General features: G+C 42.4%; 2 protein-coding genes across 4 annotated transcripts in view; one reads left to right on the forward strand and one right to left on the reverse strand.

Annotated features, from left to right (window-relative positions):
* TTLL5 (tubulin tyrosine ligase like 5) overlaps positions 1-12323 on the reverse strand; it is a 306995-nt gene extending 294672 nt beyond the window's left edge. Inside the window, exons 1-3 of the mRNA XM_024737788.1 lie at positions 12088-12323; positions 10614-10782; positions 4396-4502 (exon numbers count right to left, since the gene is read on the reverse strand). Coding sequence (XP_024593556.1) covers positions 4396-4502; positions 10614-10687 — 181 coding nt within the window. The 5' untranslated portion in view covers positions 10688-10782; positions 12088-12323. The remainder of the gene's footprint in view (positions 1-4395; positions 4503-10613; positions 10783-12087) is intronic.
* Positions 12324-12460: 137 nt separating this feature from the next.
* ERG28 (ergosterol biosynthesis 28 homolog) lies at positions 12461-21071 on the forward strand. Of its 3 annotated transcripts, XM_024737785.1 has the most exons (5): positions 12461-12699; positions 15042-15204; positions 17494-17584; positions 20079-20197; positions 20321-21071. In XM_024737785.1, the coding sequence occupies exons 2-5, from the start codon at positions 15072-15074 to the stop codon at positions 20398-20400; spliced, it is 423 nt and encodes a 140-aa protein (XP_024593553.1). In that variant the 5' UTR covers positions 12461-12699; positions 15042-15071; the 3' UTR covers positions 20401-21071. The 3 variants fall into 3 exon arrangements, with proteins under 3 accessions (XP_024593553.1, XP_024593554.1, XP_024593552.1); XM_024737786.1 differs by lacking the exon at positions 20079-20197; XM_024737784.1 differs by lacking the exon at positions 20321-21071 and having other exon boundaries at positions 18072-20308.
* The last annotated feature ends 1066 nt before the right edge of the window (positions 21072-22137 follow it).

Below are 22137 nucleotides of genomic sequence, written 5' to 3' on the forward strand. Positions count from 1 at the left end.
GGATTATTTACTTCTGTTGTTTTTATGCACCTTTGATGTTCTGACTCTAATCATATTTAGTGGGAGACTCTCAGCAAATGTTAGTAAATCTTCAGAGACTCCAGCTTCAGAGAACATGAATGAACCATGTCCCTTTAAGTGGTAACCTAGCAACTTGCTGAGGGGATTAGAACACCGAGACCCTTGGGGAAGGAGGAGAATTCAAATCCCAGAAGCAGGTGCTCACCGTCCTTTGAACCCTGCCTTATTATGGGGCAAGGACAGACCTTAAAGTCTTCTCAAGGTAGAGCAGATCCTGTTCAACAAATAGAGTAAGCAGCACAAGTTTTGAATGCCTACTGTGTGCTGAACATAAGTGATCTCATTCTTACAATGCCTGCAAGGTAGCTATTATCTCCATTTTATAATAATGAAATAGATTAAGAGAGTTTAAGTGATTGCACAAGACTCACAGCTAGTAAATGCCAAAGCTGGGATCTGAAATATTGACTGAGAACCCATGTATAGACCCTTTCCACCATATCGCACAAAAGTCTGGATCCACAGTATGTAACCTTTGAAGACAGCTACAGGCTGACACCATGATTCAGAGCACTGCTTAAAGTCAAAGAGGAGTGGACATAAATGAAATTAAGAATAGAAAAACAATAGAGAAAGTAAGCAAAATAAAAAGTTTGCTCTTTAAAATGATTCTCAAAATTGACAAACTTTTAGTTAGACTAAAAACAAAGAGAAAAAATTCAAATTACTAAAATCAGAAATGAAGGTGGGGACATTACTACTGTATTACAGAAATAAAAAGGATTATAAAAGAATACTATGAACAACTGTATGCCAACAAAATTAGATAAACTGAATGCAATGGAAAATAACCTAGAGACACACAAACTGCCAAAACAGACTCAACAAGAAACAGAAAATAGAATAGATAAGCAGAGGTTGAACTAGTAATCAAAAACCTTCCAACAAAGAAAAGCTAAGGACTAGATGCTTCACTGGTGAATTCTATCGAACGTTTAAAGAATTAACACGAATCCTTCTCAAACTCTTCCAAAGAGGAGGAAGGAACTCATTCTATGAGGGCAGCATTACCCTGATACCAACGCCAGACAAAGACATCAAAAGAAAAGAAAATTACAGAACGATATCCCTTATGAATACAGATGCAAACATCCTAAACAAAATACTAGCAAACCAAATCCAGCAGCATATTAAAAGGACTATATACCATGCTCAAGTGAGATTTATCTCAGGAATGCAAGGGTGGTTCAATATACAAAAGTCAATCAATGTAATATACTACATTAATAAAATGAAGGAAAAAAAACATAGAATCATCTCGATTCATGTAGAAAAAGCATTTGACAAAATGCAACACCGCTGTATGATAAAAACACTCAACAAAGGAATAGAAGAGAACTTCCTCAACATGATAAAGGGCATTTATGAAAACCCATAGCTAACATCATACCGAATGGTGAAAGACAGAAAGCTTTCCCCCAAAGATCAGGAAGAAGACAAAGATGCCCATTTTCACTTCTATTCAACACTGTACTGGAAGTTCTAGCCAGAGCAATTAGGAAAAAGCAGAAGAAAAAGAAAGAGAGGGAGGTAGGGAGGTATTCAGGTTAGAGAGGAAGAAGTAAAATCTCTATTTACTGATGACATGATCTTGTATAGAGATAATCCTAAAGAACACACACACACACACACACACACACACACACACACACACACACTAGTAGAGCTAATAAATGAGTTCAGCAAGGTTTCAGGATACAGGATCAGTATACAAAAAATCAATAGTAAGGCTTCCCTGGTGGCACAGTGGTTGAGCATCTGCCTGCCAGTGCAGGGAACATGGGTTTGAGCCCTGGTCTGGGACGATCCCGCATGCCACAGAGCAGCTAAGCCCATGAGCCACAACTACTGATCCTGTGCTCTAGAGCCCATGAGCCACAATTACTGAGCCCACGAGCCACAACTACTGAGCCCACGTACCACAACTACTGAAGCCGGTGCGCCTAGAGCCCGTGCTCCACAACAAGAGAAGCCACCACAATGAGAAGCCTGCGAACCACAACGAAGAGTAGCCCCCACTCGCCGCAACCAGAGAAAAGCCCTCGCACAGCAACGAAGACCCAATGCGGCCAGAAACAATAGATAAATAAAATAAAATAAATTTATTTTTAAAAAATCAATAGTATGTCTACACACTGACAATGAACAATCCAAAAATGAAATTGAGAAAGCAATTCCATTTATAATAGCATCAAAAAGAATAAAATATTGAAGAATAAAGTTAACCACGGAGCTACAAGACTTGCACACAGCAAACTATAAAACGTTGCTACAGAAATTAAAGAAGACCTAAATAAATGGAAAGACATCCCATGTTCACGGACTGGAAGACTTAACACTAAGACGGCAATACTTCCAAAAGCAATTTACAGATTCTATGTACTCCCTACCAAAACCACAACAGTCATTTTTGCAGAAATGAAAAAGCTGATCCCAAAATTCATATGGAATTGCAAAGGACCCTGAATAGCAAAAAAATTTTGAAAATGAAGAACAAAGTTAGAGGACTCACACTTCCCAATTTCAAAACTTAGTACAAAGATACTGTAATAAAAATAATATGGCACTGGTATAAGGATAAACAAACAGACTGACAGAATTATTAAGAGTCCAAAAATAAACCCATACATCTAATGGTCTACTGATTTTCAACAATAGTGCCAAGATTATTCAGTAAGGAAAGAATAGTCTCTTCAACTAATCATGCTGGGGCAACTGGATATCCACATGTAAAAGAATGAAGGTGGACCCTTATCTCACACTATATAAAAAAATTAACTCAAAATGGAACAAAGACCATCTAGCTCTAAATTTAAGAGCTTAAACTATAAAGCTCTTAGAGGAAAGCATAGGGATCATGACTTTGGGTTAGGCAATGGTTTCTTAGATATGACACCAAAAGCATAAGCAACAAGAGAAAAAGTAGATAAATGGAACATCATCAAAATGAAAAACTTTTCCCCATGAAAGAACACTATCAAGAGCATGAAAAGACAAACCACAGAGGAAAAAATATTTGGAAATCATTTCTCTGATAAGGGTCTAGTATCCAGAATATATAAAGAACCCTTACAACTCAACAACAAAAAGATAAGCAACCCGATTAAAAAATAGGCAAAAACCTTGACAGACATTTCTCTAAAGGAGATAATATAAATGGCCAAAAGGAACATGAAAAGCTGCTCAATGTCATTAATCATTAGGAAAATGCAAATCATAACCACAATAAGATACCACTTCACACCCATTAGTATAGCTATATTCTAAAAAACAGAAAACAACGAATGTTACTGAGGATATGGAGAAATTTCAACTCTCATATATTGTTGGTGGGAACATAACATTGTGCAGTCACTGTGGAAAATCCTTCGGCAGTTCCTTAATAAGTTAAACATAGAATTACCATACAACTTAGCAATTCCATTCCTAGGTATATACCCAAAAGAACTAAGAACAGGTGTTCAAACAAAAACTTGTGCATGAATGTTCATAGCAGCACTATTTACAAGAGCCAAAAGCTGGAAACACTTATCCATCAACCGATGAATGGATAAACAAAATGTGGTATACCCATACAATGGGATGTTATTCAGCCGCAAAAAGGAATGAAGTATTGACATATGCTAAAACATGGATGAACCTTGAAAACATTATGCTAAGTGTAAGAAGCCAGACACAAAAGGCTATGTATTGTATGAGTCCATTTATATGAAATATCCAGATTAGGTAAAGCCATAGAGACAGAAAGCTTAGTGGTTGCCAGGAGCTGGGATAAGGGGGTTGGGGAGTGACTGCTTAATGGGTACAGGGTTTACTTTTAGATGAAAATGTTCTGAAACTAGATAGTGGTGATGGTTGCACAATACTGTGAATGTACTAAATGCCACTGAGTTGTATACTTTAAAATGGTAAAAACAGTAAATTTTGTTATGTGTATTTTACCGTAATTATAAAAAACAGTATCATTAAACTTATTGTGATGATCATTTCATGATATATGTAAGTTAAATCACTATGCTGTACACCTTAAACTTGTACAGTGGTGTATGTCAATGATCTCTCTATAAAACTGGAAGAAGAAAACAAAAAAATAAACACATGTACACGTAATTCAAAAAGAAAAGAGGAAAAATAATTTAATATGCAGAAAACAATTTAAGAAATCACAAATAATCCGTTCAAGTATAAAAATATCAACAGAATATTCTCATGACCAAGGCCCTTTCCCTAACTAAATATGGTTATCACTTTCTGTAAGATGAGGCTATCAGGGCCATGCCCAGCCCTTCCCTCAGTGGGGAAGCTCATACCTACCTCCAATTACTCGAACATTGTTGTCCTTTGTCAGAATAGCCTCAGCATGGAATACCAAAACTGGAATTCTCCTGTGGCCTCCAGTCCACATGATACATGGATGATCTCTACAACCGTAATAAAAGACTTTATGAATTTACAGCTCAAAATCTGAATTAACAACTGAAGCAGATCACTGTGGTTTGCTGCTTAGCACCTTTCCCCTTCTTCTGGAACAAGCATCCCAAATGTCCTATGGGAAACCATTCATCTTCCATTCTTAGTCAGATGGTCTGTTTAAGATTAACTCCGTTCCTGCTGTAGGGATGGGTCTTGACTGGCTTTAGCCAATCAGGGTTTTCCATCCCCCAGTTATAGTTACTGGTTCAGGGATGAGGACATAAACCAGCTGGAGCCAGTGTGTCAGGAGATATGTCATGTGACCCTCTAAGAAAGCAATGCTTTCTCTTCTGTAGCAGTTGCAGGAGAAATGGCCTCCTCCCCTTGATGGTGTAAGAGAATGAGGTCGGGCTTCCCTGGTGGCGCAGTGGTTGAGGGTCTGCCTGCCGATGCGGGGGACACGGGTTCGTGCCCCGGTCCGGGAAGATCCCACGTGCTGCGGAGCATCTGGGCCCGTGAGCCATGGCCGCTGAGCCTGCGCGTCTGGAGCCTGTGCTCCGCAACGGGAGAGGCCACAACAGTGAGAGGCCCGCGTACCACAAAAAAAAAAAAAAAAAAAAAAAAAAGAGAATGAGGTCTGGAAGTACAAGTGTCATTTTGTGACCTTGGAAGAAGAGCCTGGAGCTGTTGGTAAAGGAGAAAGTCTGCGGGAGCCTGACTGAAAGAACAAGAGAAATGAGATCCTGAGTGGTAAACGTGCAGTTGCAGAATCAAGTCTTTCCTAAATATGAGTTCATAAATTCCCTTTATTATTTAGGACAATTTATGTCTTAGTCCCTGGCACAAATAAGAATCCTAACTAACACAGTCACAATAATTGACAGACCACTTTTATACCCTATAGTCCCTTTTTAAGCCAATTTGATGATCCATCCTAAGATTCTGAGCTAGGAACCCTAAATTAATACAAGTACCCTCATTAAAACCACATATTTTAAAGGAAGCCTATACCAAACGGAACAATGTTTTCCTCCAGAAAAGGACCTCTGACTTTATTCTCTTCCTATCTTCCAGAAATCTCTGTTTAATCAATCTCAGACAGATGTGTATTTATTCACAGATGAGAAAAATCTCCAACTGCCTCAGTGCGTGAAGGTAGGAAAGAAATGACCTGAGTCCCTACTATGTGTCAGGAATTACACTAAAAGCTTTCACATCTTATCTCACTTAATCCTCTTGCCTGCACTATGAACTGAAGAAAAAGTGTTCAGAGAGGTCGAGCAGTTTGCTTAAGGTCATACAGCTGGTTAAGCAAAGGAACAGGTATTAGAACCCAAGTGTCTGTGCTCTTTCCACCCTTCCATCTCCCTCATCACACATTTCAGTGATTTTTTTGTATAAACACCTTAAACTCAACCCTTTGGGAACTGAAATTAATCAATTCCTTTTATGGAATAAGATCCATTTAGCCAAGATTCAGGCTGCTCTCAAAAACTCACATGACCACACTCCTTAACAAAGGCCATACCACAAACCTCAGGGCCAAGTTAGACCCTCCCAATACAGGTTTAAACAGATCCATGCTTTGAATGCACAGGCTGCCAGGCTACCAATCTTAGAGGTGAGGCAGCCTTTAGACTTGGGATGAGCTGCCAAGAGCTTTATTGAGGAGCAGAGAACACCATACCTAGTTCATTTCCTGGTTTCTAGAAATGGAATGTGGGTGCTTATTTTTCTTGCAATTTGACTTGGGTGACAGTGCCCATTTGTGAGAAATTGGTGTTTATAGGGTGCAAGAAGGATTTTGTGTGTGTGGTTTGCTTGCTTTTTAATCTTAAACGCCTGTAAAATGTGGGTATAGGGCCAGATGATTCCTATGCTCTCTTCCAACTTGAATTTTTTTCACTATATTTCTAAGTCAGAGGACAGAGGAAAAATTAGGCAGCCTAAACTATCAAGTCTTAGACAGAAACTCTGGAAACTATCGAAAGTTGCTTGTCAATCCATCTCTAGCTGCAAACTGGCACCACTGTGCCTTTGCACTTACAAACAATGGATTACAGATAAAAGGTAAAAATGCCTGACAAGAGTCAGGAACACAATAAACATACACAGCTGAGAAGAGCCAAGCCCTTAACCGTACTATCTATAGAAAGCCAAATCTCTGACACAGAATCTTTTCACTTACAACCTCTGAAAAGAGAAAAGACGTAGTAGACAAATCATTAGTTCAGTAAGGTCGACCCAAACACACTTAAGGCAGACGTTGCATTGTCATTAAAAGCATGCTCCCACCAGGTGGTGCTAAAGGAAAAAGATTCAAAATGATTAGGAAGCTGAAAATTGGGACTTTAAATTTTCATTTACACCAGAAACTGGTACATTTTAAGGAATTATGCTTTTACAGACATAAAAGAACAAAAAACTTGGATGACTAATAACCAAAGTAGACCAGTTTTATGGTTTACTTTACTGAAAGCCTAAGAACGTTTTGGTTTTTAAGAAGCAATTTCATGTGGAATAGATATTATTCACTCCTGGGATCCAGCCTACATAACTCAAAGCCCCGGTGCCTCATTCATACCAATGTCCCTGCTGGAAATGCCTTCCCCACTTCTCTCTGTTCATTTAATCCCACTCTCTAAAGCCCAGCTCACCTCACCACCTCCTTGGAGCCTTCCTTAGCTCCTCCAGCCCACAGTGATGTATTCTTTCACTGAACTGTAGCACTCACTACATAATCATTTGTTGATGATCTTTGTAACTGATCTAAAGCCAGCTTTTACAATAAGAATTAAATATTTTTTTTAGTGACTAAAGAAACCTTACATCAAATTAACGTTTCCACATCTCTATATAAATTTATATTTGGGAACCCCAAACAAAATACAGAAAAAGAGGCCCTTTACATTTACTATTTGAAATAATGCCATGCAAAACAAGGATGCCTGGACAGTTTCTAGCTCTAATGTCCAGGACTGCACGGCATCGATACTTTAATACAGCCCAGGGTTCTGAGCAGATCTAGCAGATATCCATGGATATATATCTTTGGATCAAGTCAACATCCTTAGATGATTTAAGACCCTGTAACTTCCAAAACTTTAAAAATGTAAGCACGTTGTTCCAGGTGTGAACAAGATTCACTTAAGATTCCTAATGTATAAAACAAGTATCTGATAGACATGAGCTGATGGAACATTAACAATCAAAACTCAACAGCAGGAGTTTAAAAGGAAGAGGAGCCATAAGGTCTGTGAATTTGGATGGGGAGGGCGGGGGGAAGGTGGAATGACACCTGTATTTTCACTAACTTCTACTAGAAATTTAATGCTTCTCAATTACGAATACAGGCACCAAACACAATAATAATAGTATTACCTGTGTTTTTGACTCTATCTGAAATTACAGATTTTATTATACCAAATTACAGTTGTTGCAGACATCTCAAAATATCACTGACATTTATCACTGCTTATAAGTTATGGTAGTTATTAAAATTGCCACTAGATCACCTGCGATTACAGTCTTCTCATCTGGTGTGATGAGGATGGAAAACAATTTGGCAACTCTCCACTCTCAAGCAATCATTCAGCTACCAAATGGTAACATTTCACAGTGGTGATCCAGACATCTATGTTTCTTGGTATTCCCCACTTTTAATTGTTAATCAAAGACCACCCAAGTATGATGGTCTTATGCAAACTAAGCAAAAACAGTCTTCATGTTGCTGTCTTTAGAAAATAAAATCTAACTTTCTCATGTTTTAAATGAATGATCTTGTTATTTAATGTGTTAATAAAAACGTACATATTACTATACCACAAGCTTGGTTTTTTAAAAAATCCTGATAACTGCACCTCAATGCAATTGGTATTCTTTGCAATGAAATGTATTTTAAGCACTTAAAAGACCTAAGGTGATCTAAAGCATGAAGCCTCCATTTATTTACTCAATAAGTTAGTCAGTCAGCCAGCATTTATTGAGTGCTTACTAAAATATTAGGTTGAACCACCTACAATTCTCAATATTTGACTGTTTTTGACCTACCAAAATAGCAATTTCATACAGTTCAACCTAATACTTGTTGGGTCCAACCTATAAGACCACTAATAAAAGCGACAGTCATGAAGTAAAAGATCTTGAATCAGAAAGACTGATGTTTGAAGCAGAAGTTAAAATTTTTGTGAAGTGGGTAAGAGGCAGCACACAGAAAACAAAAAGTCACAAGAAGGCAAAGTGACAAGAGAGAATTATCCATTTAATTATCCTGAATGAGAATGACCCAAATATAATATCAAATCTGTATTATTTTTTATGATCTAATAGTGATGAGAAGCCTTTCCCCAAAGCTTTACTAATGCTTCAATAATTTTTTTTCAAATTACATTAAATAATGTAATCTTCTACTTTATAATAAGAAATACACTTTAAATTCAATATAAAATCCAATAAAAATAATGCCTTAACATTTGTATGGCACTTTATCATTTAAAAGTAATTTCATACACATTATTCTATTTGATCCTAACTATACCCCCAAAAACAGCCTATGAGGGGCTTCCCTGGTGGCACAGTGGTTAAGAATCTGCCTGCCAATGCGGGGGACATGGGCTCGATCCCTGTTCCAGGAAGATCCCACATGCCGCGGAGCAACTAAGCCCGTGCGCCCCAACTACTGAGGTTGTGCTCTAGAGCCCGCGCGCCACAACTACTGAGACTGCGTGCTACAAATACTGAAGCCTGTGCGCCTAGAGCCCATGCTCCACAACAAGAGAAGCCACTACAGTAAGAAGCCGCGCATTGCAATGAAGGGTAGCCCCCAGCTCGCCGCAACTAGAGAAAGCCCACGTGCAGCAATGAAGACCCAACACAGCCAAAAATAAATAAATTAAATAAATAAATTGTAAAAAGAGAGAAAAAAAACGTCCTGGGAGATATCATCCCCACTTTTCAGGTTACATAGCACATGAATCCTAGTGGACTTATACAGAGAATCTTAAAAATTAATGTTACCTTTAAGCCAGATTCTCTCTTTATTCTCTGTGCAAGTAATAATTAATGTTAAAGGAGGCAAAACATCTAAGTGCTTCAAAGTCCAGGAAAGCTAGGTCTGAATCTCAATTTATCACTCTCTGTGCATCCCTGAGGAAGTTCTTTGATATTTGTGGGGCTGAACTTAATAAAGTGGGAATAATAACATTTTTAGATTAAATGAGATACAGCAGTTAAAGCTCTTACCATCACCTATAGCAGCTACACTTATCACTATCATTCATTTATATTACTATGAGAATCCAGCAATGAAGAAACTTGACTCTTATCTAAAAGAACTCAGGAAAGCCATGTGTCTCAACAGACTCAGCACAGGCTACAGAATTCTAATGTCCTGCTCCACACTTACTCAAATAACTTCTTTTTTTTTTTTAATTAATTAATTTATTTATTTTTGCCTGTGTTGGGTCTTCGTTGCTGCGTGCAGGCTTCCGCGGCGAGCGGGGGCTACTCTTTGTTGCGGTGCGTGGGCTTCTTATGCGGTGGCTTCTCTTGTTGTGGAGCACGGGCTCTAGGCGTGTGGGCTTCAGTAGTTGCAGCACGTGGGCTCAGTAGTTGTGGCGCATGGGCTTAGCCACTCCGCAGCATGTGGGATCTTCCCGGACCAGGGCTCGAACCCATGTTCCCTGCCTTGGCAGGTGGATTCTTAATCACTACACCACTAGAGAAGCCCTCAAATAACTTCTTATTATCATCATTCTATCATCCTAAAGGCTTCTGAGAAAATACCCAATGTCACAGAATTGAGAGACCTACTTTTCTTCAATATCTAAAAATTTCAAAATCTCCTATGTTAGGAGCTCTTATCAAGAGTTGACTAAGAGCTACTACCTGCAACATCTAGAGCCGATGTTCACTCATGAACCCAGAAACAGAGCCTTATCTCATTTCAGATAGCTGATGGTCACCCAATAATAAGATCTTGAATTAGACCATGTATGAAAACTAAAACCAGAGTCAGACAACACCAAAGGAAGGATATTGGGTAAAAGAGGATTTGAGTAAAAGAGAACTATTTTCCATCCTGAACGCAAAGGGTCAAAAGCAGGCTTGCTATTACTTACTCTTGGCTTACCGCCTCCTCATCCTCTGAGGATGCTGCTGTTTCCTCCAGGTCCCGGGCCATCACGACTGGCATTTCCTTTAGAGTTTGTCATGCAGTCAGCAGACGGAGGCCTCAGAGACCTTTCCTTGCAGATTCACTGGATCATACAATTTGGGTGGCACAGATTCCTGCAAGAAAGCCAAATGACCTGAAACACAATGCAGTTGTCTTTTTGTTCATTACTGCCGATGATCTTCCAAGTAATGAAAATGAATTATTTACCTAAATAGTGTCAAACCTAGAGACTTACCTTCTCTCACAGTGCTTCACAAATGCCACAAAAATCAAGATTTTTTTTTCAAACATACTGTCTGTCCTCTGTATTTGAAGAGCTGCTGTGAAGTTTCAGTTTCTCGTTTTTCTTTTACATACTAAATCTAACGTGCAGCAAAAGGATACACTTACTTAAGAAAGTCTGAGGTAGGTGGCTGATTGCCTAAAACATAGATTCCTTGCTAGAAAATCCTGACGTGAGTTAAAAATAAAAACGCAAGTATTAAGATCCTTGCAAACATTTCTTTAGATACTATGCCAAGCACAGGTAAAATACTCTCATGTTTCCGCTAAAACAAATTCAACCACTAAACGAAAAAATGAATATATTCTGCTGAATCAAGGTCATAAATAGCTGGGAAAAAAAAAACAACTGTCCTTCCACACTCTCAAAAATTATTCGCCCTTACTAAAAATCACAAACTATGATCCAAATATCAAATAGACATTAAAATTACCATATTTCTAACTTAAAATATTTTTAATAGAGAAAAGGTACATGTTCATTGCGTGTCTTTTTGGATGGAATAGAAATTACAGGTAAAGAAAATGAAAATGTTTTAATGACCATAATCCCATTACTCAAAGATAACCATTTACTGTCAATCTTTCCAAACCTAATTTTCCATGCATTAATATATGTGATAAGAACGTAAACAGGGCAAAAAATGCCAATTCCGATAACGATCCTTACACATATTCAGCGAAATGGGCAATATCTAACAATCTCAAAGGCGTTCTTCCGAGTATCCCCAACGGGACCTCTCAGTATTTCCCAAAATGTTGCAAGTCCCTTAAATTAATACAAAACAAACAAAACCTCCAAGCGAGGAAGGGATGCCAACCTGTCCTAGGCTGCCAGCAGAGCAGGGAGAGACAGGGCGATCGGAAGAAGATTAAGGGCACTCGCCCAAGGAGCGTCCTCGCCCTAAAGGGATCGGGCCCTCAGTCCCACCCCCGGCTCACTCCAATCCAGGTAGGTCCTCAGATGCTCCCTACAGTAAGGACGCGGGAGACTCCGCCGCAGAGATTCAGCCCAGCGCGCCCGGAAGCCAGCAGCTGCTCCCGGACTCTGAGAGAGAAGTGCAGCGGATGGCGCCTGCCCAGACTTGGGAGCGCACCTCCGTCGGGTAGAGGAGTGCGCTGGCGCAGGCGTTTACCTGTTTCATCTGCCCATGGCTCGGGCCGGGCAGGTGGGGACAGCGCTCTGCGCCTACCTCCCTCCTCCTTCCCCAGCCCGGCTCAAGGCGGCCGCCGACCGCTGCTTCCCCCGTTACTACAACAACCAACAAGCAACCGCCCGCTCGGAGCCACTGCGCAGGCGCCCGCCACCCGGCGCGGAAAACGCTCGGCTTCGGGCGCGGACAATTGTCGTCACCACCGCGCGGCGCAGGCGCAGGGCCCTGCTTTCCGCAGAAGTCTTGACTTCTTTTTTCCGCTCTTTTTACCTCCGCCGCAAAAAGATTGGCTCCGAACCTGGAGTTCTTCCGCCACGCTCAACACGAGGGGTCACTGCAAGAGCGGCGTACCGGGGGTGTGGCTTGGGCAGCGGCAACTGCTGATTGGCAGTGAAGGGGTTCACGCCCCATCTCCTGCTCGAGCAGAACCAGAACAGCCAATCAGAGCGAGGACTGATGGAAACGACCCAATCCTGGAGACGGGCTGAGAGTGGGGGCGGGGACAAGTGGTTCAGGTGGATTCAGGGCTGGAACTGTGCTGAGGAAGCTTCTTGCTCTTGCTGCTGCTGCTGTTCTTGGGAGTCCAATCGCTAGGTAAGGTGAATGTGGGGGAGAAGAGGTAGGTGTCTGTGTGGCATCTGATGGAGAGGATCCGGACAGTCTGGAAAAATGGATGTGGGATAGAAGGAAGATACCAGGGAGGCCACCTTGTGGGGGAAAAGAGGTTCCAGAGACCAAGAGAAGAGGGAGCTGGGAAGATGAAGAAGGCTTGATAGGTTCGGAACTAGTGAATGGATGAACGAATGAGCGGCCACTCTGAGCCTAGCACGGTGCGAGGAACCTTTACTTTCTCATGTAATTCTTATAATAACCCTTGAGATAGGTATTTTTAATCTCCATTTTGCAGGTAAGGAAACCTAGGCTGTAAAGTGTAAATTACTTGCCCACGGTCACACAGCTACTAAATGGTAGGGCCAAGAAAGGAACCTCTCACTGCCAACTCTACTAAACACCACACCTTTGCTGGCCTGGGCCAGGGCAAAATTTGAGAATGGGTGTTGGATGCTCTAGGGGGCCCTCCAAAGCTTTAGGGAAATTGTGCTGAGGGATTGGCAGAGCAGTTCGGAAGAGTGCTCAGGCTCTGTTCATCAGCTATCTGCTGGGGTTTCTGAGAGCTTCTGTGAAACAGGCATATGTTCTGTCAAAGAGGGAGGCCATCCATGCGGCTTTTCTGACCCTGAGAGAGCCTGAGTCTCCTGCTGAAGGAGGGTGAGAAAACAAGGAGGATGGCAGGGGAGGGGAGTGTGCACATCTTGGCCCATGCTGTAACTGCTTGTGATTCCAGTAGAACCCCATTCTCTCTGGACTTGGACAGAGTCCACTTTTGTGACCCATTTTCACTGAGCGATTCACCCATTGACCCTTCCTCCTCTAGGACTCTGTTTTTTGGTGCTTCACACTGTCTTGAGCCATTGCTTACTTTAATATCTGTTTCAGCTGGGTAGTGTAGGAACATAACGAAACATCTACTGCCGAAGTGACAAAGGAAGCCTGATAATTTATCGCCACTTCAGGCCCAAGAAATTAACCTGACAACAGATAAACCATGGGCCAAGAAAACATAACGAAGATGGCAAGAAGCAATTCCATGATAAGATTTTTTTTATCTACATGGTTTTTACTTAAACCAAGCTGAGTGCTCAGCAAGGGTTGATCTAAGGTTTTGTTTTTTAAACAAAAAGTACATGACCTGATGGTATTTTCTATACAAGTTGAAGACAGAAGAGGCTGTGGTATGCTTGTCTTCCTCAAAAATGGAAACTTCATCAAAATATTCTCAAACAGTGAGACAGTCTTGCAACATATAGACCAACAGACCATGCTTCGTATCTCAGCTCTGCCATCTATTACTGTGTAACCTCAAGCAAGTCACTTAACCTCTCTGTGCCAACCCTTATCTGTAAAATGGAAATATTAAGTGTCTATCCACCTTAAGGATTAAATGAGATAATATATGGTAGGTTCTTGGCACAGTGCATGGCATATACGGGTGCTCAATAACTGTTAGCTATTGTACTAGCTAACCCAACACCAACATTGCTGTTTCCTTCTCCATATAATTTTCTTACTAGTTCTCAAGTCACCACAATTTATTTATTTTTAGATTGTTCTCCTAGTTCATGGAGGATGGTGTACCTGAGAACCACAGTAGAGAAAACTTAAGGATGTAAATATTGCCCTCACACCATAGATTCCACTCAAATGTACAAGGCTTTTCTGTGCTTGGAAGGATCTGTCACCAGTAGCCAGGCAGGTATCTGTTAGTAGATTTATAGTCACCTTTGAGCCACTTGCATTACAAAGGAATGACATGAAACGCCAGGCTAGAAGTAAAGATCCCAGGGGACTGATTCCAGCCGAGAGAAGAGAGTTCTGATTTAGGCTAATATTTTTGGAGAAATTTCTTAGACAAAAATAAGCACCGTGCTACTTATTGCAAAGTATACTGTTGACTCACCACTATTAGTATGACTAAATATTGAGACCAATTTCTGTAAGTCTTACACCGAAGTCCATTTTACTTCTTTATAGTGATATTTGTACACCTCCCTTTCTCCTGTTCCCTTCCTTCTCTCCATTTTTTCCACTGGTTTTGTCATTTTTACCCACTGCATTATTTAGCGTTTTTCACTCTGGGTAAAGGTCGGCACACTTTGATTAAGGTAGATATTCAAAGGCAGTGTGCCAACCCTGTGAAGGGTAACTGGGAGTGGATGAGCCTCAGGTACTTGGAGAGGAGTTTATGAAATGATTGATCAAGTAAGCTTAGTACAGCCTCATGGGTGGGACACAGGTTAACTACAGAGGAGAGTGAGCTTATGGTTGAAGTACACTAACCATCTGTTGTCTCGTGCCCTTTGCCTTTGTTTCCAAAGCAAAAAGCCCTCTCAGATTTGAGGGGAGCCATGAGCCGGTTCCTGAATGTGTTACGAAGCTGGCTGGTTATGGTGTCCATCATCGCCATGGGGAACACGCTACAGAGCTTCCGAGACCACACCTTTCTCTATGAAAAGCTCTACACTGGCAAGCCAGACCTCGGTAAGAAAGCAAAGACCTGCATCCTTTGTGGGAGTGGCTTAAATTGTGGTTCCCACGTCTGGCTATACATTAGAATAACCTAGAAAAACTAAAATCAAACAAAGCACAGGTGGCCATTTCCCTCTCCAGACCTACTTACTGAACCTTTCACCCCCTGGGTGGGGCCCAGGAGTCTTTTTTAAAGACTTCCCAGGTGTATCTGATGCTGCCTAATCTAGCCTTAGGCAGCCAATAGAGTAAGAGACGTGGTGGATAACACTTGGTCCTTTTTTCCCCCAAGCTTCTCTGAATACCTTTTCATTCATTTTACACTGCCCTAGGCAGCTAGTCTGTACAAAAAGCATTACAAGGGCAAGTGAGGAAACAGTTCTTGGTGATTCTGTGGTGCCCGACTAGAAAACCATAAAGAGCTTTTCATATTAGCTCAGCCCCCTTTCAGAAATCAGATGGCGCACATGGTTTATACCCTACGTTGCAGATGGAGAATTACTAATCCAAGGTCTTCTCAAACCGTGACATAGACCTGAGAAGATATCCCAAATCCCTCCAAGTTGGTCTCCCAAATTGAACTTCCGCGGGCGCATGGTGGCCTCTCCCAGTGTCCTGAGCCTCTCTGCTGAGAGTGTCTGCACACTTAAGCTTGCACTTTGTTGCACTGATGTGTGGGGAGGCTTGAGCTGTGGCACCATTTCACAGTAGCTGACAATTCTGTGTCACATTTATAGCTAACCCAGATTCAGGCTCTGACCTAACTCATTTTTCTCTAATATCTGAGTATAAAATGAAACTAAGTAGGCTAAGGCTCACTTTGAACAAGGCTCAAATACAATGGGTGTAAAGAACCTGGAAAAGTGGGCAGGATAGTTCCACTTTTCATGCACCAGTGCAGTTCTCAGATGCTCCAGGAACCCTGTATAGATTCACAGGGTTTAAAGGTTGTCTGGTCTAGCCCTTTGAATTTAAAGTTGACACAGAGAAGCCCAGGGGTAGAAAATGCCTCCTCCCTCATGACGTGGGGGCTGTCCTGGTACTTTTCTGATCATAGCAGGACACCAGAGCATCCCGTAGAATTTCACCTGATGCCTAATTTAGTTAGGATTGGTGAGATATTCCACTTCTATATCTCATTCACTAGAGAAATTTCCTGCCTTTTAATCAGAAGAGCTATCAAAATGCTTTATAAAGAATGTTGCCCTCCAGGGCTAACCGTTAGATATTTGTTTGGTATATGGAATTTTTTCTCACCTTACTACCATCTAAAGGTCTTCAAGGTTGTGAATTTGGTATTGCCGTCTGGTTTCCCAAAGGCTGAAAAATCCTTAAAGCAAAATCCTGAAAGACCTTTCAGTTGTCAATGTTGTCCTTTAAAATTTCTCTTGCTCAGTAGACCAGCAAAGAAAGTATCTGCTTTCACCGTTTTGGTATTCCCCCTCCCCACTACTGGATGCCTTAGATCAATGCCAGTACATTAATATCACCAAGGCCAGGGAGGTTTTAGAAAATACCAGGTGGGCCCTGGGCCCACCTCCAGAGTGTATGATTTAACTGTTCTGGTACCCAGGTCTTGGTAGTTTTATAAAATGTCTTCAATTGGTTCTAATAAATGTCCAGGGTCAAGAAGCACTGTTATGATGGACTGTGATCCATACTCAGGACAATACAGCAGTGCCAGAATGAAGCTAGCAAAAGCAGAGTGGCCCCAGCAAACGCCAAAGAAACAGTGTTTTGTTCCCTTCCCACATGCACAGGAAACCAGCCTGGTTAGGGCTTCGTTCACATAAGATTCAGCAGACCCAGGGACTTGGGTCTCTTAAAGACCAAGTGTGGGCATCTAGATGGAGCCCAGTATTTCTGAGTTATCTCCTGTATCAGCCTTGAAAGTCTGCTGACCTCCTAGGCATCTTGTATTGACAGAACCACTCTCCACCACGTTCCCCCAAACCTGTCCGGATCCAGGCTCACTGGGCTTCGCCAACACCAGAGCGGCTTCCAGGGCAGAGCCGTAAACTACTGCAACCAGGAGTTACTGCCTAAGTGGGCTGTCTGTTGGGCTCCTACTCTTGGAACTCACCCACCCAACTGTAGGCGTTTGAAGAGGAGCTGAGCCAGTTCTCATTCTGGAATTCTTTCCATTCCTTCTAGTTCCCATGTGTAGCACCAGAGCCTCCTCTGTGCCCAGCCAAGGGGAGTTCAGGCCTAAGCTCCCTGCCTCCTTCAGTGAAGTAGGAAGAGTTTGGAGGGAACCCTGACCCTCCCTTCTCAACACTCTTGCTTTTTTCTGCTGCACAGTGAATGGCCTCCAAGCTCGGACCTTTGGAATCTGGACGCTACTCTCATCAGTGATTCGCTGCCTCTGCGCCATCGACATTCACAACAAGATGTACGTAAGAAAGGGAAGAGCGTTAGCTGCCTTCTGTTGGAAATCAGGTGCTAAGCGTACACGCTCTGGTCCTCTCTTGGAGACCCGTTAATTTTGATACATTAGCCTTGGATGTGGATAATAAAAGGTTAATAGGTTCCATTCCTTCCAGGCCTAAAAAACATAATAGGTCTGAAGGTCTTTAAAGTTTGAAAATTCTTTGAAACTGACATAGCAAACTGGTTATGTCATGATCCAGTAGCCTGCGTCATACCCCTCTACTTCTTTACTAAAGAGTCAGCCTTTCTTCTACTAAAGAGGTAGTGTGCTCTTTTTAGAGAGGCCATGACATACCTTATTCTTAACATTCCTCCTTGAGAAGCAGGAATGAACAGAAATCACGATCCATGATAAAAATGAGCCCACAGTTAAATGGTTGTATGCTTTATACAGAGTCAGGAGGTGGGGGTGACAGAGAACCCAGGACTCCTGTATTCTGCCTCTTCAGGGGACTCACATGGACTAATGTGGAACAGTTGCAAGCAATCACAGCCTCTGGTCTAGATAATGTTGTAACCCGTGCCGGCCACTGGAGGGGGCTCGAGCTTTCTTCCCAACAGCAGTCATCACCACAGTCAAGGTGGAAAGTTTGCTCAGGTCCCCAGGTGAGGCCACCAGAACACCAGCTTCATACTAAAATATTTTTGTCTTACCGAGACTCTCAGCATCTGGGCAAGAGAGGAGATAATGATATTTATTGAGCCCCTCTTATTATGCCAGATGCTTCCATCCACATGGCCTTGATTAAGTCTCCTCTTTGTAGCCCTGGGAAGCAGTGATTTTCATTGCTGATTCTGTAGATCTACATATAAGAGACCCAACTAATTTAAATTGAGGAAGACTGACTCAAGTGGGATTTGAAGCAGGGCTATTAGCACTGCGATCTCTCCAGCTTTATTTTTTCATATTTTTGAACCTGAAACTGGTTTACTTGGTCTAGATTGACACGTATTTTTGGAAGCAGTGCAGTTTAGTGGAAACAGCCTGGGGCCCGAGAATGAAAACAAGAAAATAGGCTCTGGTTTCAGTTCTATTGGTAACTAGCTTTGTAGCAGCAAGTTCATTATAGACCTTCTCTGCATCTCGGTCACTTCATGTATAAAATGAGACTGGTATATCTGTTCTGCCTCTCAGGGTGACTGGGGGGAAGTAAGGGCTGAATAATCATTTTAAAGGCCTTTACCATGATGAAGAATTGCTGTCAAGTGTAAGGGGTATGTCTTTTGCTCGCTGTGCTTTGGGGATGAGGAGAGACAGCTGAGACTTACCTTTACCTCTTTACCCTTTCATGTCCCCTTCACTCAACACAGGACAGCTGCAAATGCTGACTTCTGTTTCCAGCGTTTTTTGAAAGCCTGGGACTTTGGTCCAAGGCCTTCTGATATGCACTCTGATTCTATTCCCTCCCTAACTGGAAACTCAAAATCAACTCCCAGCTGCTCTCACTTTCTGAGACAGTCTGTTCTCAGAAATTCTGCCTATTTAATGTGTATATCTCTAAATAAACCTGCTTTCACTTAAAAAAAAAGACAACTCCCATACATACGTATTTACTAAGTGTATAAAAACATGCACAGGAATGATAAAAATCAAACTTAAGATATTCCTTCTGGGGAAAAGGAGGCAGAAGAATGGGATCAGGGTGGGAAAAGGACACACAGGAGGCTTTAACTGAAATCCGAATATTTTATTTCTTAGAAAAAAAGTATCTGAAGCAAAAATGTCAAAATATTCAGATGTTTTTTGTATATTTGAAGTATTTCTTAATTTTTAAAATTTCATAGTTAAAAAAAAGGTACCAGCAATCTAAGTGGTCGGTCATCCTGTAACCTCTCTCTTCTCCACCTCCTTGTCAAAGCCATGGAACAAGTTCTCTTCCCATGAGGTTGTCACCGTGTCCTCCATCTGACCATCTTGCAGGTTAAGATGCAAAATATCCACCCCACGTTGCGAGAGCATCTAAAGGCCCCAGAAAGGTCCTTGCTACCCTTTCCCCACACATGCCCTTCATTCTATGGCATCCATCATATGAGCACTGACCAGCCCCTGGCCAAACATCTGCCAGGCGGGCTTGGACTAGAGTCAAGCCAATTTGAGTAAGTAGAATACGTAAGCATGATTGGTCCAGAATTGTCTACAGTGCCTACGATTGCCATACTGCACTCTGCTTTGCTATTGCTGGCTTCACCACCTTGCTAAGTAAGACTTGCGGAGGCCCTCTGGTTGCCTGGACCATTCCCCTCTCAGTTTAGCAGTTGAAATCTTCAATTTTGCCCTAGATGTGAATAAATTGATGTGATCAAGCAGCCAGGTCTTTCCCAGGACCAAGTCTCCTTTTTCTTTAGCCATAGTCATTTCCTGGGTTTTGATTTGTGTGTTTCAAGTCTGATCACTGCTTTTCCTCTGCACTGAACAAGCTGTACCTTCAGTCCCATCTCTGTCTGCTCCGCTGTAGGCTCTACCACATCACGCTCTGGACCTTCCTCCTCGCCCTGGGGCACTTCCTCTCTGAGTTGTTTGTATATGGGACCGCAGCTCCCACCATTGGCGTCCTGGCACCCCTCATGGTGGCAAGTAAGCATCCAGTGACCCTAGAACTCCTGCAGGAGCTGTCCCAGCCCTAGGGACGAGCCTCATACAAGCAGTATAAGAAAGTGCCGTGCTTATGTCAGCCACTAATCTTGTCTCTGTATTAAGGTTTCTCAATCCTGGGAATGCTAGTGGGGCTCCGGTACCTAGAAGCAGAACCAGGATCCAGACAGAAGAAGAGAAACTGAGGCCAACATCACCACGTCCGAGACTTCATCTTCCACCTTTGCCAGCCTCTTCCTTCACCCTCTTTGCTCTTAAATTTCTTTTCTGCTCCATCTTCCACTTCTAGTCCTTTCCTTTTTTTTCTTTAATTTAAAACGTTTTAAGATATTTAAATATGCCTACGGCAAGTCGGTGCCATTTAAATGTATGTACCATTTAAAGAATCATTTGAAAATGAATACTCTGTACCTCCATCCAAATCAAGGAATCGCCGGCACATCCGAAGCCCACTGTGTGCCCTTCCCCTACCCGCAGCCTCTTCCAGGACCCCTTTTCCAGCCTTCTGCTTTCTTCCTTTTATTTTCACCCGACGATTTGACTTGTATGGTGGGAACACGTGAACTGTGAAACTTAAAGCTGCTGCCGCACCCACAGCAGCTGCCACCAAGGGCTGCTTCGAGGGGGTGTCAACCCAAGTTGGGCTCCTCTCTGCTGCTGGACCCAGGACTCTGAACCATCCAAGGGACAGGCAGCTCTTCTAAGAAGAGGGGCTCCCCTGCAAGTGAGCATGGCTCCTTACCCTTGTGCCTACAGGTGGATCAGGGTTGGAAGAGTCTGGGCTGTTTTTAGACCTTCCGGTCAGCTGTATTTGTGTAATGAGATTTGTAATAAATAGAAAAACCTTCTGCTCTGATCAGTCCTCGTACTTTGGCCTCCCCTAAGCCCAGAGCACTCCTGCCCCTCGTCTGAGGCCTAGCAGAGGAGAATCACAGCTTTCTGCTGATCAAATATACCATGAGTAGGACAACTCAAGACTCAGGCAAACCTGGCTGCCTTTTGTCCCTTGCTCATTTCTTGTGAAGTCAAATCTTCCTCCTCTCCACCCCCACCTTAAAGATTCTGAGTTCACAGCTGAACAGTCAGGACCCTCTCTTGTTTTCTTCCCAAGGAAGAAACAGATTCTTGAGAAAGCAGAACCAGGCAGCATAGAAGAAACAGCCGTATGACCATGAAAAGAAGAACACTGGGGCCCAAGGACAAGGCACTGGAGCAGACTGCTGCCATCTAAACACAACCAAGTGTTTATTGAACACTTACTGCATGCCGGACACCTGGGAAAGACAGATGAATGACCCAGGCAATGTCCCTGTAGTCAAGGAGACAGACTATCAACAAGCCCATACCTGAAAGAACAACTCCAGACAGTGATAAGAACTCTAGAAAACAAGGTACTGTGATCAGGAAGGGGAGGGAGGTGCACAACTTAGATCATCGGGAAAAGCCTCCCTGAGGAGTTGGGATCTGAGTTGAGACTTGAATCGCAGGGATCATATGTCTTAAGATGTGAGGTGCGCATTTAGGGCAGAGGGAGCAGCAGCTAGTCTTGTTGAAGGACTACAATCACTGTAACTACAGAATGGTGAGGTTAGGGAGTGGAAGATAGGAGATGGAAGGGAGGCAGGGGGCTTGTGAGCGCCTGACAGGAAGCTTGAAGTTGATACTTCAGTTGGGAATTCTCAGTCAGTTAAGGCTCTTTAGGTGAAAATCTTCCCTAACCTAGCTAACTAATAAAGGTAACATTGGCTCACAAAACTGAAAGGATTACAGGCTTCAGGAATGGCTTGATCAGGACCGAGCTCTATTTCTCTGGGATTGTTTTGGCTCTACCCTCCTACATTGGCTTCATCCACAGGCTGGCTTCCTTTATGATGATTATGGTGCCAAAAGTGGTTGTTATGATTCCAGGCCTCACGTCCCCA

Source organism: Neophocaena asiaeorientalis, unplaced genomic scaffold (assembly GCF_003031525.2).
Source record: "Neophocaena asiaeorientalis asiaeorientalis breed wild unplaced genomic scaffold, Neophocaena_asiaeorientalis_V1.1 scaffold49, whole genome shotgun sequence".
Taxonomy (NCBI): Eukaryota; Metazoa; Chordata; class Mammalia; order Artiodactyla; family Phocoenidae; genus Neophocaena; species Neophocaena asiaeorientalis.

Bases quoted from the DNA above. Each gene is read 5' to 3' on its own strand.
- ERG28 (XM_024737784.1), top strand. From the start codon at position 15,072: ATGAGCCGGTTCCTGAATGTGTTACGAAGCTGGCTGGTTATGGTGTCC. The intron at 15,205-17,493 runs GTAAGAAAGCAA...TCTGCTGCACAG, and splicing joins CACTGGCAAGCCAGACCTCG to TGAATGGCCTCCAAGCTCGG. The intron at 17,585-18,071 runs GTACGTAAGAAA...CTGCCTCTTCAG, and splicing joins ATCGACATTCACAACAAGAT to GGGACTCACATGGACTAATG.